General features: G+C 38.0%; 1 protein-coding gene across 1 annotated transcript in view; it reads right to left on the reverse strand.

Moving 5' to 3' along the window:
• phactr3a (phosphatase and actin regulator 3a) overlaps positions 1–18,034 on the reverse strand; it is a 51,990-nt gene that overhangs the window by 14,221 nt on the left and 19,735 nt on the right. Inside the window, exons 2-5 of the mRNA XM_055166458.1 lie at positions 3,871–4,035; positions 2,029–2,196; positions 676–891; positions 371–599 (exon numbers count right to left, since the gene is read on the reverse strand). Of these exons, the coding sequence (XP_055022433.1) occupies positions 371–599; positions 676–891; positions 2,029–2,196; positions 3,871–4,035 (778 nt within the window). The remainder of the gene's footprint in view (positions 1–370; positions 600–675; positions 892–2,028; positions 2,197–3,870; positions 4,036–18,034) is intronic.

Consider the following 18,034-nt stretch of genomic DNA (forward strand, 5'->3'; position numbering starts at 1 on the left):
TTTGCTTTAGAAAACCTCTAAATCTTTGTTTTTATAATTAGTTTTAATACACATTCCTTTAATTACTGGCAAACTGTTCCATAGTCATATTCCACATACCATACCACTAAAGCTTTTTTTAGTTGACCACATGCTCACGGATTTAAAGTAAATTTTGCTTCATATTATGAACCCTTTCCCTCTCAATAAAACTTTGTGGGCAGTAATAAGGCTATGATTTCCTCATTCCTGGTTATGTATTGGCATTCCTGTAGTAATCTATTATTACTAAATGAATTCTAATAATAACCCAGACACCATTTAACTAACTTTGTAATCTGCCTCAGCAGTTCAGTGTTTCTATAACATGATTTTCTGTGTTTTGCCTCACCTCTCTTGTCTGTTCTTAGAGGCAAATGCTCTTTGCAGTTCCTCCATGATGCAGCTAGGGGGCATGGGAGGGTGGATCATGTTGAGGTGTGGGGAGCCTGAGGGGTTGCCAAGGGGCCCTCTTAATGGCAGGGGCATCGTCACCATGGTTTCAGGGGGCCGGGGTGGTGGCTCTTTGGGCTGGAGGTAGGAGTTTGGCAAGTGTGTGGGCAGCGACATAGGGCCAGGGTCTGTTAAAAAAGAGATTTAATATGAAATTCAGAAATGCTTTAAAATAAGTGAAGTCGATAACTGAATGAGGCCCACCTTCCCCTGAGCTGTGCTGGGACACTAGTTTGGGAGGTACTTGTGGAGGTGATATTCCTGTTGTTACTTCCTGCTCTGCTGGATCCTCTCCAGGCTCGGCCCCATCTTGAAGCCCATCAGAGAGCTCTCCCACTGGGTGCAGCTCGTCACCCCGGGCCTCCTCTGGGAGAGCCATGTTCTCCTCCACACAGCCTCCATCCTGCAGTGGACTGCTCACTGCAACAGGCATAGAGCAAGTACTGAGACAAAGAGTACAGTAAGGCCTAACATGTTTAGCCTGATATAAAAGAATGGTGATGATGTAAACAACTATACAATTTGGCCAGACAAAATATCTAACAGTGGCATTTTGCGTAGTTTTCAGCTCAGCTTCCACTCATGAATTTGTTTCTCTAATATTGTTGGTGTTTACAGTTTTTAGTTAAGTTTAAGATGCACTTGGTGAAGGAAAATCAGCTGTGTTACATGCACAATTGCCCCACAATCCTGATGTGATATGGTCCAGCTCTAAAGAGCATTACTGTGGTAGAGAGGAGTGGGGAATGTCAGTCCAACATAAACACATATACTACTTCTGGTCTAAAACCATCTGGAAACATGACAAAGCCATTGTTTCATCACAGACCCACAGTTACAGTAACAGATTATTTTCATACCCTTTTGTGCCACCTCCTCCGATTATCAGCGCAGCAAGCTGTTGCTGCCTATTATATAATATAGTTTGTCATAAACAATATGAAATATACTCTGAATAAATAAGTAAAGCCACAATATTTTTCTCAGAATCAAATAAAAGCATGTTTTTCATTTTGATTGTTTTTGTACCGAAAAGATCACACTTTGTGTGAGTGGGCTTGCCTCTCCAAAAACCTGACTCTTATTTAACCTCAGCCTGCTTGTTTCCATGGAAATGTCGTTCCTTTAGCTATAATATTCCATAGTATGTCATAAACTTATGTCCATGGAAAATGTTCAGAAGTATGGTTTTAACTTTCATACAGGTGACATGCCACCTCCAGAAAGCTACATACTGTGCCTTTAAGAGTAATGAAAATGGGCTTTTTCTAAAGCCGTAAAAATACTATATTTTAAATCTTATTCAGCGCCACTGTTGCACTGCCTGTTTACACTACTGTATGCGAGGAGTACATTTTATTCTCTTGTCTCTGCTGCCCTCTATTGGTCACAGAGCAGAGCATCTTTGCCAGTCGTCAATTTAGTCTCAGTTAATATTATACAGTAATATATATATAATGTGTGCATCATAATATTTTGCATTAACACCACTTTAAACACACTTCACACACTCTATTTCTGCTTTGTTTTGTTTGTCTTGTTTAACTTTGACTGTACCTGGAGAGAGATGGTTCTCATCAGGTCCTAGATACTCCACACTGCTTACTGTGAGGTTAGCACCCAGAGGACCCCCAAAGCCCCCGAGCAGGACCGTCCCATCTGAGCAGCAGCCCTGGGTCGGCGAGGAGGAGTCATGGCACAGAAGACTGCTGGATAATGCTACATCTGTAAGAGAGGAGATGGTCAGTGTCTATTAACTACACATGCATAGCTAGCTCAGCAGTCAGTACAATGCGATTAGAACACACAGCTAATCGAATCATGGGCTGTGTCAGAAACTACGCCCCATTTACAAAGTGGTCAATTATATTATAGTGATGAGGCCACTTGGAGCAGTGGTTTCACATACCACCACCTGGGATACTGGTCTTTAAATGCATTTACACATCTAGGCCTGACACTACTATAAAACCAGATTATATGAACTTTTTACTGTTGTGCAATATAAATACATGCCCTTTTTTTTATTTGTTTACACAAAAGTTATGAAGAAAATGCTCATATAACAACATAGTATATATGGTGTAACTTCCTTTTGAATAGGAAGAGTAAAGACACTGACAAGATAAGAACAAATTGAAGTATTATTGAAATGTATGCATTTTTATAAGATACTCAGACAGTCATGAGGTGAAATATATGGCATAATTTTCCATTCTGCATGAGGCTATAGCAGACCTATTAAGTCATTATTGATGCATAGGACATCTTGTACTCTATAATCTACCTCTTTATTAGCATCAATACAAACACTCCTGCAGGATCTGTCTGTTTTATTCACTCACTGCTAGCTTCTTCAGCTCATTGCTTATTCGTTATAGCACAATGAATTGGTGGATGATTCACACAGCCCACAGAATGACACAGGAAATGAACATTCTTTTCATTTGGTGTAAAATAGTCTTTACTGGGGGACAGAGTATCTCATTTATGTGACTGGGGATCCGGAAGGTTCCCAGGAAACCGAAGGGAGCATGAGTCAAGAAACATTTGCCAAGGTATAATCATGGTGCCGAAACAGGCGCTAATACTGTATCAAGTTCCCATAACAAATTAATGAATTACAAGTTAATGATAGGTGTTTAATACTGGCATCCAGTTAAGCTGTTAGAGAATTAATTTGAAGTCTTTGTAATAGTTTTAAAAGGGGGAAATTAGCTCAGTGACGTATTGCTGGAGTTTTCTGTTGTTAATTCAAGTTCACGTCCCCTGCACTTCTCCATTCACTTCTGCACTTCTAATTTGCAAATATCACTTAGTGTCATATTACTTTATCTAACCTTAAAGGTTCATTCTATCTCTATTTCTCTCAAACATTTTTAATAGAGGGTTCACCACCTGCGTGTCTCCATAGAGGTGATATTACTTTGCTTTGAATCTTCCACAGTATGGTTTTAAACGTATTAATCTTGCATTTATTCACATGTGTTTCTATTGTTAAAAATAGAAATTAAAACATGCCTTCTTACTGTGAGCAAGCTTTTTAGAAATCTGACCTGTAACTTAGCATGATGGCATCACCTGCTTGTTTCTAAAGTGAGTTATATCATTTTAATACCACACTTTGGAACATTATAAGCAAAGCAATAACATCTTTATGCAGACAAGCAGGCGGCGTATAGTGTGTCTATAAAGGAAATTAAGGCAAGTTGCAAATATTCATATCCACTTTTTTACAGAAATAACAAAACTGGTAAGTCCTGGTGTCATTTGCTTTAAAGTATTCCTTACTCCTTACTGTATGAGATAAATGTGGTCACACCTTTACACTGCATGGGGTCTTGTACTTGTATTTCATACTGACAATGCAAACACATTTTTTTACAGAAAACACATTACCTGTAGAACTCTGTTTGAGCTTTTCGTTTTTCTTTTTTCTCCATTTCCAGGGCTTGAAGAGGCGTCCTAACGTGGCCAGCTTACTGTTTCTTCTGATTGGTGGAGTGTGCACCCCCGTCACCAGGCATCCCGTCCTTAGCACCCTCTGCTGGTCGGCTACCTCCACTGCAACGACAGGTGAAACAACAATGAACTGGTGAAACCACTTGCCACAAATTATGCAAAATGAAATATTAATGTAATGGGGAAGATATTCTATTTAAATAAGCACAAAAGGGAAAGTGAAACGACAATTAGTTGGTGCTGAATAAACCATTATGTACTCCAAACGCAGCGAACAGATTGAATTAAAAAGGCTAATCTGATCAAGGCACTCTGTCACAGCTATTTCTTTCCTGTGAATACTCTCGCCTGGAGGCATATATCGCATATCAAAATGAATTCATCTCAAAGTCCAAATGCGGCACAGAGAAACATGACAGCACAGTGGTGGAAAAGTGTATTATTAGACAAAAGAGACAGAAGAAGAGGAAGATTTCCCAGAAAACAACAGGTGTGGTCCCAGCAGCAGTGATGAAGCAGGCTGCAGAGGGACACTGTCATGTTTTATTTATAATGTGGGTATTTGTGTAAAGTGAACCCCAAAGCAGTAAAAAAAAAAAAATTACAATATGAATTTGACACACTATTAACAAAGCAGAAAAGAGAGATAATTTACCTTGAGAACTGAAAATGTTAGGAAACACATTGAGGTTGCTAATGTTAAAAATGGTGTGAGATGGTGTAATCCCTCATAGGTCTTTTTTGTATAAAAGGTTTGGACATTGTATTTAAAATCAAGACATTTCAGTGCCAACCCAGAAGCCAATTTCAGTTTGATGGTACTGCTCTGAGATACTGGGATTTATACTGCTCAGAATTAGATAAGTCCTGCCATAAGGGAGGAATTTTAAAGTGAAACTGCCCTGAAGTTGTTTACAAGCTTGCCTCATTATGGGCCATTATACCCCATGGTAATTTGTCTGACTCATCTTCACCACTGTTAACTACCTGATTAGGCTATCAAAAGGCTACTCAATGAAATGTTGTAAGTGAAATAATTAGGCTATAATTCTATAAATATTATGTTGTAAGTGCATACTTTTACCACACAGGACAAAATATTAAGCTGCACTAGTTGTAATGGCAGAAGTACTGATAACGATACAGGAAGACAAGAAGCATAACAAGAAGTACTGATACTTGTGGTATCAGTGGAATTATTTCTAGAGGCAAAAGTAATTAGTATCAGTAAAGTGTTGCCTGAAGAGCAAGTAGACTATTTTATGTGGCGATGTAATCCCTCATTTATCCAGGAGGGGTCCATGGTTTGAAATGAGTCATTCAAGCCCAAGGTGTTTTGATTCAGTAAAAATGTACCCCATTACACTAGCACTTTGTGAATTGACAATGATGACCAAATGTCCAAATGGAAGTTGAAACATTCTGATCTTAAAAACAGTGTCCAGATAACTACATATGAAGTATTTTGTGCAAAAATGAATATATACTATAATATATATTTTTACTCTTGTATTCTGAAGTCCTTGAGTAGAGTCCACATCTGTTTAGATTCTGTGGAGCTTTCTGTCAGGGATGTGCTGCCTGTCTGCAGTGATCATAATCCTTTGACAGTGGTATTCAAAGCCACAGACAGCCAAGAGAGTGAACTGTCAATCAAAGCTGTCAGTCACTCCCACTGTCTGCCAGAATATCAATGCAAGCGCAGCGAAAGAACAAATGATACAGTGCAACCATTAGACAAGATGGAGGATTTGTGTGCAATACATTAGAATTGGAATAGCACTTCTAAGTGTTAGCAGATACAGTAAATATTGAGAGACAAGCAATGCGCTGTCTGCAAGATGTCATGGAATTTGTTGTTTTTAATTTATGTATGTTAAAATATGAAGTTTAGTCTATTTCTATTAAAAACATCAAAAATTTGAAAAGAGCTGATTCAAAATTAAAGGAAAAAGTACTGTAATATGATTCAAACCAAGGTGTAAAGGTAATACGTAATATGTTTGAGCATATTTCTGATAAACTTGCCCAGAATCCAGTATACACACTTCTTCAAGAGTCTGGTCACTGATGAATCTTCCTGTTTTCAGATGACTGTGATTGGCAGATGGATTAGGCAAGCACATGCATTGTCCACAGATTTCTGCAGAATTAATGACTGAACTAAAGTTGATTTTATTTGTAAATGATGGGTGACCAAAAATAATCTGTCTGAACGCTCACATTTAATTGGGCAGGTAGCATGATGGAGGATGTGAGGAACACACTGATATAATTCTGGATCTGTCAGATACACCCTTACTTGTCTCACAACGAGGAAATGACAGAACTTAAAAGAAAATCAAATCCAATTCAAAACATTCATTGAGATATCTGACTCACTGTACATGCCCATCTCTTTTTTTTTTTTTTTTTTTCCTATTCAGACGTTTGTCCACATTTTAACAAATCAGGAGCAGCATGCAAACCAACAGGAAATGCACAATAAACAGGATGCATTTGGGAGCTACATGCGTCACCATAACACAAAAAGAGGTTGATATCTTTGTTCAAAAATCCAACCAAAGAGCCTGTGTACAAAGTGAGGGTGTAGGAAGAGGAAAGGCTGAAAGCACGATGTACAGTGATGGAGGAGGGCGGATACTTGAAGACTAAGGATTTTTTCTCTCCTCCAGCACATAAGAACCCCCATGTTTTCCCCAGAGCACACAGACAGGGAGCAGAGAGAGGCTTCAGGGAGTGATTAGAAGAAAGAGCAAGAAACAGTGCTGTGTTATATAGATCTACTGTATACAGGCAATTGCCAAGCGCAAGAGTCAATGTGGACTAAAGACTAAAGACTCTACAATCCAAACGTGGAAACTCATCATTTCTTTAGCTGCATAAATGATTCATAATTTAGACAACTTCTTGAACCATACCACAAAAATGTCAATATTAACTAGGGATGCTCAATACATTGCAATGAAAAATCACTCGTCAGAAAAAATGCAACTTTTTTTCTTTTTTTTTCAAATTTCATATTTAATAGCTTTGTTGTCTCAGTTAATTACACACTATGAGCAATCTGATCTGTAAGTAATGTGATGTGATCTATGCCATTCTGTTTTGTTTTTTTTTTTTTTTTTTTTATTAAAACATATAAGAACTATTATTTTACAGTCTGAAGCATAAATTATATTGGTCTACTGTATAGCATAAATAGCTTCCTGTCTTTTTAAATATTATATAGAATAAAAATGAAATCATTTGCAATCCCACACAAGCTACTGTAAAGGGGTTTCCAAATGCATCTGTGTAGGGGTTTTCTCACGTTTGTGTTGTTGTCCAACTCATAAGCAGAGTGGTATGAAACATTCTTTTAACTATGAGAAGAGAGAAAGAGTAAAGAGAAATAGTCTTTAAAGCCCAGTAAGCCCCCCTTCCTCCCTCCGCTCTGTTTGATGTACGACTTTAAACTTCCTCGAAACCTCCTCTTTTATTTTGTCTGTCTCTTGGAGGAGGCAGCGTGGCAGACGAAGCAGCGCGCAGAATCCGAATCAGGTCAGGCTTAAAACCAAAGGAAGCGCTCTCTGTCGCCACGGAGACACAGAGCCGGGGGGAGGGGGAGGAGAGCCGCCGCCGCTGCTGCTGCTGCTGCTACTGCTACTGCTGTTACCATGACGACTACATCCAGATGCAGCGAGGGGTGAGTGAGAGAGACCCCCCAACCGATCAGCAGCAGCAGCAGCCGGCGACAGTCACCTCTGAGCGGCCAGTGGCAGCAGCTGGTGCATTGTGGGTAATCTGGGAAGGTGGCAAAGACACGGTGGAAGGGGGAAGGAAAAAGGGGGGGGCAGTGAGGAAGAAGGGGGTTTCCAGTGAGAAGAGGAGAGGAGGCGGCGAGGGAGGGGTGATGGGGGGGTTGTTGCTATACGGAAGAGAGAAAAAAGCTCCCGTCCAATCAGAAGGCAGCTATTTATAATGCATATCAAGTAACTCTTCATTTTTCATTGAAGGGTGTTTGGGGAATGACAGGAGGAATCTGGGTGAAAAACACATGGAGATTTGTTGTTACACCACAAATACGAGCGCATGAATGGCCGACCATGTGGCAGAGAGGATGCGCAGGTCTAATTAATATGGTAATTCCAATAGGATTTATTAAAGCCATGTGTCATGCTGTTGCAGGGGACCGCTAATGCATCTCTTCTGCATTTGCTTCCACTGGCACTGTTAGACCAGTCAGGTGGTGCTTTAAAGCCGTTTATAGGATAGAAAATATATTCCCAGTATAGCCAACAGAATAGGACTGTGTAAACATGAGCAATGGGGGCAAATACAGGTCACAAATGCCACATGGTTCTGGTGCAGAGAGAGTGATTTAGGGGAGGACATAAAGGAGGCAATTTCATAATGTGAGTTGGCAACATGAACTCAGTGACCACACCTCATCTACCCAGGCACTGTACAGCCTCTCCCCAGCAGCAAAGGTGATGCTCCAGACAGCACATTTAAGCCAATATTATCAAAAAGACCATATATTAAAGCTGCTGAGCTTAACTCATAGACCGCTGAATAAGCAAATATTCTGGTATTTGGTATTCAGACTGTTATAGATTCTAGCGCTGTAGTTCTGTATTCATTTAGTCAATTCATTTGTATCTTAGTCAACCATATCTTTTATTTATTATTGTTAATAGGATTTATATGGACCACAGGAGAGAGGAGGAAGCATGGAGGGAGTTAGCTGGAGTTTTGGGAGTAACTGGACAATTTGCCTTTTAAATCAGCTGTTAGTAATTCTATGTAGTTGGTTTGGTGCGAGAATTTAATAATTCTGACAGATTTTGCCAGCACCTCACACCACAGCTCCTTCTAGCGCACTTTGTTCAACCACAGCCCTAATATATTCAGTTCAATTTCAGTCATATGTAGGTTACATTCATGCAAGGTCACTACATTGAAGGAAGGAGCCTTATAGTATTAATCAAGGTTTTGGGTAAGCTGAAAACGGTACACACATGCAATCTGACAATGATTTATTGGAAATATAATTAAAATTGTGTATAATATAATTACTGTGTTCAGTAATAACAAAAAAGAGTATCAATACAGGCAGTAGTGGAACATTAAGTGAAAGTAGTACTATAGTTAAGTATAAATTTTAGGTATCTGCACTTTACTTACATTTTAGTAAGTTAATACATTTTAAAGTAAAAATACTTTTTACTTTTACTTTACTAAATTTGAGAGGAGCTCTTTGTACTCCACTACATTGTTGAATAGGACTAAAAAGTAAGTAAAATATTTTTAGTATAGTCTGGGACCTGTTGAAAAGGCCAAGTGGTTTATTTTTTGTTCATAATTTGAGCAAATAAAAATATAGAAATAAAAACAGCTAGGAAAATTCAGCACAGATCTATATCAAAATCACCACATTTGAAGCTTTAGTAGATCTCAAAATCTGCATCTAATACTTGCTTTTTACTTTTTAAGTGCATACATACAACGGGTACTTAGATTTTATCATGTGATACTTTCAAAATTGAGTACTTCTTCCACAACAAAATCCAGTTGTGATTGTAAACAAATTAGTAGTGATAGCAGCAGGGTATCAATTGCACAAATGATCTAAATATTATATTATAATTGTATAGCATTTTAAATGGGCAAACACATTGTTGTGGTAGTGAAAACCACAAAGGATGTTGTCTCTGTCATTGATCAAGAAGACAGTTGTAAGATAATATGAATGGACCACTTACAGTACAAAGGCGTAAGCGTACAGGGCGTAGCTGAATCACTATTTGAGTATTCAATGTGGTCATGAAAGATTAAACCATTCCAGTTTAAATCAATACACTTTCAGAGTACACTGGGCCTTTAAAGTATTTACCTCTAACATCAAGTTTACAAGAAGCTGTTTCCTGATAGAGCCATTACTCTCCCACAAATACACTTGCAATACCACAAAGTACAAATAAAATACTATATGTCCTTGATTTTACAGTAGGCAGTGAAAATGTACTATGCCAAATGATAGTATTGCAAATAACAAATGACAACTAATTCAAACATGGCTGCCAATTATTTTCTAAAAATACCAGCTCATTAGTGCGTACCATCCAGTATTTACAGTTGCTTTCTTGTCTTTAGATCACAATCTGTTATGAAATTCAAAGTATAACAAAATTACTTTTTATATACAGCTTTCAGCCAACTAACTTACATAATTCATAGTAAAGAAATAGATAAAAACATTAATGGAGTTTTTTCTTAACAGTGTGTGGAACTGTGTGGTAAACAAACGGTTAACCAAAACAAGCTTGACAAAAAAGCAGACGAGGTCCTCACTTGCCAGGTTATTAGACTAAAACCAGTTTGCAACCAACCTAAAAAGGCTCTTTCTCTATGATGTGTCCTGAATATTTGACATGTTGGCGAGATATTTGCATTCCAGTATTGAATGCTAAATACAGTAGAGGCTCATATTACAGCTGTCTGGACCTCCCACGCAGTCCTCCAGGTGACCCGCTCTCTGTCCGTCATTAGACCACCTCTTCACCCCTTCACCCCCTGCTGCTCCTCTCTCCTCCTCTCTTTTTCTCAGCTCCTCTCTCCTCCTCTCAGCTCCTCTCTCCTCCTCTCAGCTCCTCTCTCCTCCTCTCAGCTCCTCTCTCCTCCTCTCAGTTCTGCTCTCCTCCTCTTTGCTCTGGGCATGGCAACTGCTCCACCATCTGTGAGAGATTCTCCGCCTAAGGGCCCAAGCGCACCACACTGCAGCGCACGCAGCCCACTGAGTGCAGCCTGTGTGAATGAGAGGGATTAAGAATAGCAGCAGAAGCATAGTAAATCCTGAGCTTTATCAATGGGCTGCATGTTTCAAAAGGTTCAAAAAAAATTGTCGTGACTAGAGGGAGGGAGAAAAAATTATAATGTTGCAGTTGTTCTTCTAGAGATATGCTAAATTAGAATATAGAGTATATTGTATCCAGACTATGATTAAAACTGTTAAAAAGAACACATTGCACTATTTTCTTATCTATCTTACAATGTTGTTTCCTCATCATACCTGGACTTGTGTTTTGTTTCATTCACGCGTTTAACACACAAACCTGCATATTTAGGCTGAGTTCTTCTCTCAAACAGAAAACACTCCACCTTGTGATGTCATGTGGTAATACAGGAAGTGCTCTACTGTGTTTATAAACTCCATACACCTTCACTGGAAACATTTGGATGATTTCAGCCCTGGAATTGCCAATCTCTTCTGAACAAAAGGTTAAAGGTTCTCCTGTTAGCTGTTTTCTTGAACATGACATCATAAGGTGCAAACATATGTGAATGAATGAAACAAAACACAACTCCAGGTACGTTTTTGAGGTGGTAACTGCACTATAACATGGCTGAAACCTGACAAAAATCTATTTTGCATAATATAGGACCTTTAAAAAGAGCTGATTCAAAGTAAAATGAACAGAAATTAATGTAGTCTAAGGATATAATGTGATATTTCTGCCCTTTTGTGGTTCATGTTATGATCCATTCACGTTTTGTATAATATCTGAACCTCAATCATACATTTACAGGTACATTTTAATGTCCTTAAGTGAACATTTTCATGTGGCTGAACTCTCAGAGTTAAACCAGTGTGTGTCTTTCCCGTCAAGGTTTAGATAAGCAAATACAGAGTGTGGTACTGTATGTGGGGAGGACGTCACTAAATGTTTCATTGAGCAGAATGCATTGACACAGTTAATCTGAAGGTGGCAATAAATTATTAAAATCAGTTAAGTTTTAATGGCTGTAGCTACTTTTCTGTCTACATATTTCAGACCTCTAACAGCCGATGTGGTTTTGGTCCTTGGGCTGCGTTTACAATACTACATAACGCGTTGAAACTGGGATTAAACCTGGAATACAACCTGGACTAGACCGTGACTGCACCAGGACCTTTAGAGAACCACACTATGATAACCAGGAAAACGTATCTTGCCCCACTATATATACTGTATAAGCAGCTCTGTGTATTCTCCCTTGTGTACTATCTACATCCAATTATAAAGCATTTATTGTTGGAGAGATTGCATGCTTAACATAGGCCTGTCACGATAACAAATTTTGAAATGTGAAAAGTAAATATACTGTAGATGATAATACTAAAGCTAATTTATGCTACTGACACAATATCCAGGGCAGATTTAAACAACAAAAACTATTCTAAATGTATAATATGTATAATATTGTAATAAATAAATAGCAGAATGAAGCACTACAGTAGTTATTGTAGTTTTCATCTGTAATGAGTCACAGAGGTTATTAATTCAACCTTTTCTATATCTTCATGTATTGCCAAAAAGTAATAAAAATTTTCCAGTAGCAAAAAGAAAATGTACACACAATAAATATTGACTCTAAAAACATATTGTTCTTGCTTTCAGATAATGAACAATAAGTCAATGTAGTAATATATTCACACAAATTATTCACAACTGGAGTTAAAGTTGTGAAAAGTGCTATTAAGTTCATGGTGGTGAATCATTAGGCACGCATAAGCACATTGCACATTGGACCACAATAAACTGTTTCAAATGAAGTAGTTTATCAGGTACAGTGCCTACATTACATTACATTACTACATTAAAATATCTCTGGTTATTTGTAGTTATGTGCAAGATAAAGAATCTATCGCTCCCATGCAACCCAGTACAGTTTTACAAGCACAGCATTAAAACAACTGCAGTGATCCTTCATAAAATACATCCTTTGCACTACTGTGTCTAAATTGAGCTTTTAACTATAGTGATAATTATTTAGAGTTAGTAAAATATGCATATCTATAGTATAGCCTCATTTGCAGTCTATAACAATACGCAGAGACACAATTAGCCTGTAGGTGATTTTAATTTCCATGGGTGTTTTTATGCAGTGGTCTGTAGAGAGAAAGCCAATGGAGGAAAGAGAGGGCATGTCCTTGGTATTTTTCATGTTTGTCCGTTTTAATTTCCCGTGCAACAATGCAGCTAATTAGCCTGAGAGTGAGGCTTCGTTCTTTCAATAAAAGACTAATTTGTGATCATAATTATGGCTCTTTCTAAGGACAAGCAAGCAACTCAATCATTTTGAGAACTTTTGTCACTAGGCCTATTTACTGTGAGATTCATAACTAATAAAGTGGGAAAACTGGAACTTGTCGATACCAAACAATGAAATTAACCAACCTGACCCAGTGAGCTATTGAACATTATACAACAACTACAGAATCAAACACCTCTTACAATTCTGTGTCAATTAAATAACATAATTACCATCATCAACTTAACTACAAATACAATAGTGTTACAGTTACCAGTAAGGTTGTGTCCCCAAGACTTCTAACATTGTAATGTGTGTCAGACAGGGCATCTGGGGTTTAAATCAATGAGGAAATTACTCGAAGCTTGGAGGCAGGTTATAGGCTGAAGTGTTTTCACAAGGGAAAATCTGAAAAGGTATAACCATATATTTTTTTTTTCACAGTACCCATATAGAGGGACATGCAGTAAAAATCAACTGTACTATTTCAAACACTGTATTAAGACAGATGTATATTTCAGTCAGCTTGAGGATCCCAACAAGGACTTAATAAGAAATGAATTGTACTTTTGTTATGATTACTTGTTCCCATCATTTATAAAAGTGAAGAGATGAAAAATACAAAAATAAAATATTCTGAATGAATGGTGCTATTGAGAAAAGTAATGCAAATTTTAATAGTATTGTAATTGTAATACATTAACTGTGAGATCCAGTTCGCTATTTTGGCCAGAGAATTTATAACTTTTTTTTATTTAATGTTGTTGATGTTTTGGAACTATAGCTTCTCAACTAACTCATCTAAATAGCTACCTCACTAGCACTTAAACCTTCTTTGTCCAGTTTAAATGTAAAAACTTGGGGAAAAAATCTCACAAGATAAATACAGCAATAAATGAACAGGATTTTTCCAGACAACTTCATCCATTCCAAAGCCCTTTCCTAGTGATAGAGGTAAAACATTTGACTTTGTGACAATGGACTAAAATGACAACAGTTCAAAATTGCCCAAATGGAGTATGGCTGCGTAAGGCGACATGATTCTGCAAAGGTCGAGTCTCTAAATCATCCCTGTGGTTACAGTGTGAAAGTACAGCGCGAGGTCCACTGGCATCAGGAGAGAGGAGTGATGTCACACGGCTGCCAGCCAATAGGAAGTGCCCAAGGCTCCTGTTTGTTACCATATGTTAGTGTTAAGAATGAGGCTGGTGGGAGGAGGAACACAACAGCAAAGAGGGGAATCTAGTTCACGCTCAGCTTTGCTCTGAAGGATTTAAGAGTCTCAATGAATCTGGTAGCACTAAAATGAGAAGTGAAAAGGAAATCAGCTGCGTGCTACTGTGCATTCAGAAGTTTGTAAAATATAACAAGTAGGGAATCACTCACTATGGAATGCTAAATAACAATATTTCATGCCTTACAAAAATAGTATACAGTGTTATGCAAAGATACTGAATATGTTTAGTTGATAGTATTTTGTTCTTTCAAAAACACTTGTAATGGTGACTATGTGCAAATAAGTCTGTCAAAAATTGATACCCAGGCACTAATCAATACTAAATCTACTAATTTAAAAAAGAAATCAAGTTTAAAACTTTGGTATTATGACTATACTACAAGCAAAATAACCTATACTGTTCCAATAATAAAGTACAGATACACTTGCATCGCATTAGGCTACAACTGTCAGCTCTCTGTCCAACACACTCATTTGACTTCATGCCCATAAATCACACTCTTTTGAGATTACTTTTGCTTTCAAAGTACTCTGAAACTCTCTCACACTCCCTCCCAGAACATATTAAAACTCAGGCACTCCTCTGTATTTGGCCCAGAAAAGAGGGCTCTATCTTTGCCCCTCAGAAGGCTCCTCTCTGTGGAATATGTCCCCTGGCGGACTGGAGATGTCCCCATCTCCTGCACAACAGCTCAGGCCTCCACATGTGTCACTCTGACTGCTCTTCAGACCACTAGTGTTTGTAGACTTAAGGGCGAAGTATAGTTCTGCGTCGACCTATCGTGCAATGCCGCCATGACCTTGTCGCCGTCATTTTTGATTTATGGATTTGCGTCGAGGTCTATGCGTCGCAAAGTTATTCACTATCAAAACACTAGGGGGCTAGGATATATGTCCATTCATATATACAATCTATGCATATGACCCATGGATCTATTAAAATACTGTAACTGGAAAGGATATTGCTAGCTTGTAGCTGCCTCCAGTTGAGATAGTGGCCACTCACTGGAACTTCAGCGGAAAAAATCTCATGGGCTGAGAGAAGATTTTTTTTCATAGAGCGCAATGTAATCACAAACTGCTCGTGTTCGTCTGACAGGGCACCTGCAACTTTCAAAAATGTTGGATTTGTTGGCGATTTTTACCTATTTTTACATCATAAACTTTTTCTCAGCTCAAACCCCTTCAGTTGTCTTAAAAAACACTTTATAATCGTTAGCTGCTCTGCTCTGCTTCGCTCTAGCTCTTCTCGCTCCGATTGGTCAAAGCGATCACATGATACACAAGACCACACTATGTGCGGTTTGCTTGTGTGCTTTCGCGTGTGCCCGTGGGAGAAAAAAGCACTACTGCGCATGCTCGGTCGGCCCACAGCCACTGTAAGTACTTAACCGGGCTAGGCTAATCTGGAATCATGTGCCATTGAGCTCGGCCCATTTACTTGAATGAGCTGCCATTTTGAAACCCCAAGGATTGATATGACCTGCCTATGTATAATCTCTGAAAGGTTTAACATGAATCATCTCCAATGTGATAAAAGCACAGAACAGACTCGCCATTAGCAGAACACCCCTCTGTTAGAAAGATGACACATATTCCACTGAGACGTGTCCTTTTTAAGTCTGACAGAAATTGGACCACTTCAGTGCACAAGGAGTGAGCTGTTTTTTGAGCTTTTAGTTTATGCAAATTAGCCATTAAGTTTTGTTTCTGTAAAACGTAAACAAATATGTGCAAAGCTGCATTAAACACATTATTACTCAATGTATATTAAAAGTAAGGAAAGTGGAGTACAGGGAATGTACGTACAGCGGTGGTAGTAAGGACCAATATTGTCTGCGTCGCTTCCCCTGCTGTCTGCATCGTTTCGACATGTAGTTAGAAAATTTCCTATAGCTGTTTTTATGTGTATATTTTTTGTTTGCCTAGACTATGGATATGTTAAAAATAAACCCCTCTGTCTTTTCAGCTGTTCTCAAACAATAATAATACTTCTACTTTAAATTGCGGTTCAAAATGTAAGGGAGTAGAAAAGGTCTTCCTCTCAAATGTAGTAAAGTAACTGTAAAAATATCCACTTTAAAATGTACTAAATAAAGTACAGATACCTAAAATTTTTACTTAAATAAAGTACTTTACTACTTTTAATTTGTTATGTTCCACCCCTGGTAGTATAGTAGTACTAGTAGCAGAAGTAATAATAGTAGTGGAACAAGAAGCAGCAGCAGATAGTAGCAGCATTAAAAGTCATATATGTTTGATAAAACAATTATCAATGCCAAAGCAACAGAAGAAAATTTGAATAGAACAATGCGTATTCATTCTTTAAACTTGTCCAATGATAAAACAGACACAGACAATCAGTTCACACTTTCTTCAGGACATACTAAAAGATTCATTTTTCTCACTGAGGGCTTTTTATAATTTCATGAGTGGCTATTCAAGACCAAATCACTCCTACTACACCACCACCCTTCTAAAGCACAAAAGACAGGTATCCTTGTCTTTTAAAAGGATTCCCCACAAAAATGTCCAACTTTGAAGCAGCTTGACGCGTCCTTGTTTGCCTTGTAGTTGTTTAATATCACAGCATGCCTATAAATAAATGCATGCTCCTCGAAGTAGACTCCTCTCAAAGTTCATGTTCAGGTGAGTTCAGAGTGGAACTGTCTGCACAAGACTGTGGGTGGATTCTACTAAAATAGCTACAGATACAAAGATAGTTCAATGTATTCTTGTTATTCCAATCTGTGTGTAGGGGGTGAACCACGGATAAAAGCAGAGACATACACAGACTGCACCCACACTGTTGTTTAATGGGCATTTTATATATTGTGATTCTTACAACATTATTGTGAAGGCGGCGTTGTAAAAAGAAAATACCCAGTTACTAATTGATTTTAAAACTTGTATTGATCATAGGTACTCATGCAAACAAGTATCTTTACTGAAAATTTTTTTTAAACAGGACAAAATTTGACCTTTCATGAATAGTTTTAGAAGGGCCTTGATCAATATTAGAACTAGAAAAACTTCTCTCCACCTTGTGATGATACACATGTGGTAATACAGGAAGTGCTCCACTGTGCTTTTAAACTTCATGCATCTTCACTAGAATCACTTGGATGATTTCATCCCTCAAATTGCCAGTCTACTGAAAAAAAAGGAAACGGGTAGCTGTTAACTTGAAAACTACCGCTTCAGGACATCACAAGGTGGAACAGAGCATTTTGAGCTTTGGAGATGTCAACTAATAAAAAATGCTACTATGCTACTAATATGTGTGAATGAAACAAAACACAACTCCACAAAATGGCTTAAAGCTCACATGAGTCAATTTAGTGCAATATAGGATCTTTAAAGACCCTTTTTGTCCTCAATGTGCATTGAAATTAGTATGTAAGTATCAAGACTATTTCTTATTCTTATGGTATCATTAAGTTAGTTTGAAAGCTTTGTATCATGATAATATTAGGAGATGGCAAAAACAGAGGCAGATATCTCAAAGACACAATGCTCCAGCAAGATGCATGATGTCAGTAATTCAGTAAATCAAGTAACAGCATTGCAAGTCATATCCTACTTTCTATACAAGAATGTCTGTACAAAATAGCTGCTTTTTACAAGAAATTCCACATTCACTGTAGCATGAAGTTTTGCCCATCCTACAGCATTTATCACAACAGCAGCTATTGATCAGTGGTTCCAAAAGACTGTGTAATCGACTCTTTGTAAATAATGGAATTGGACTTGGGGCAGACAGAGCAGGACGCCATGATTCTATCTACTGTAGTACAAAGATCAGAT

Source organism: Boleophthalmus pectinirostris, unplaced genomic scaffold (genome assembly GCF_026225935.1).
Source record: "Boleophthalmus pectinirostris isolate CB_2022bp ecotype Guang Dong unplaced genomic scaffold, ASM2622593v1 HiC_scaffold_8, whole genome shotgun sequence".
Lineage (NCBI taxonomy): Eukaryota > Metazoa > Chordata > Actinopteri > Gobiiformes > Gobiidae > Boleophthalmus > Boleophthalmus pectinirostris.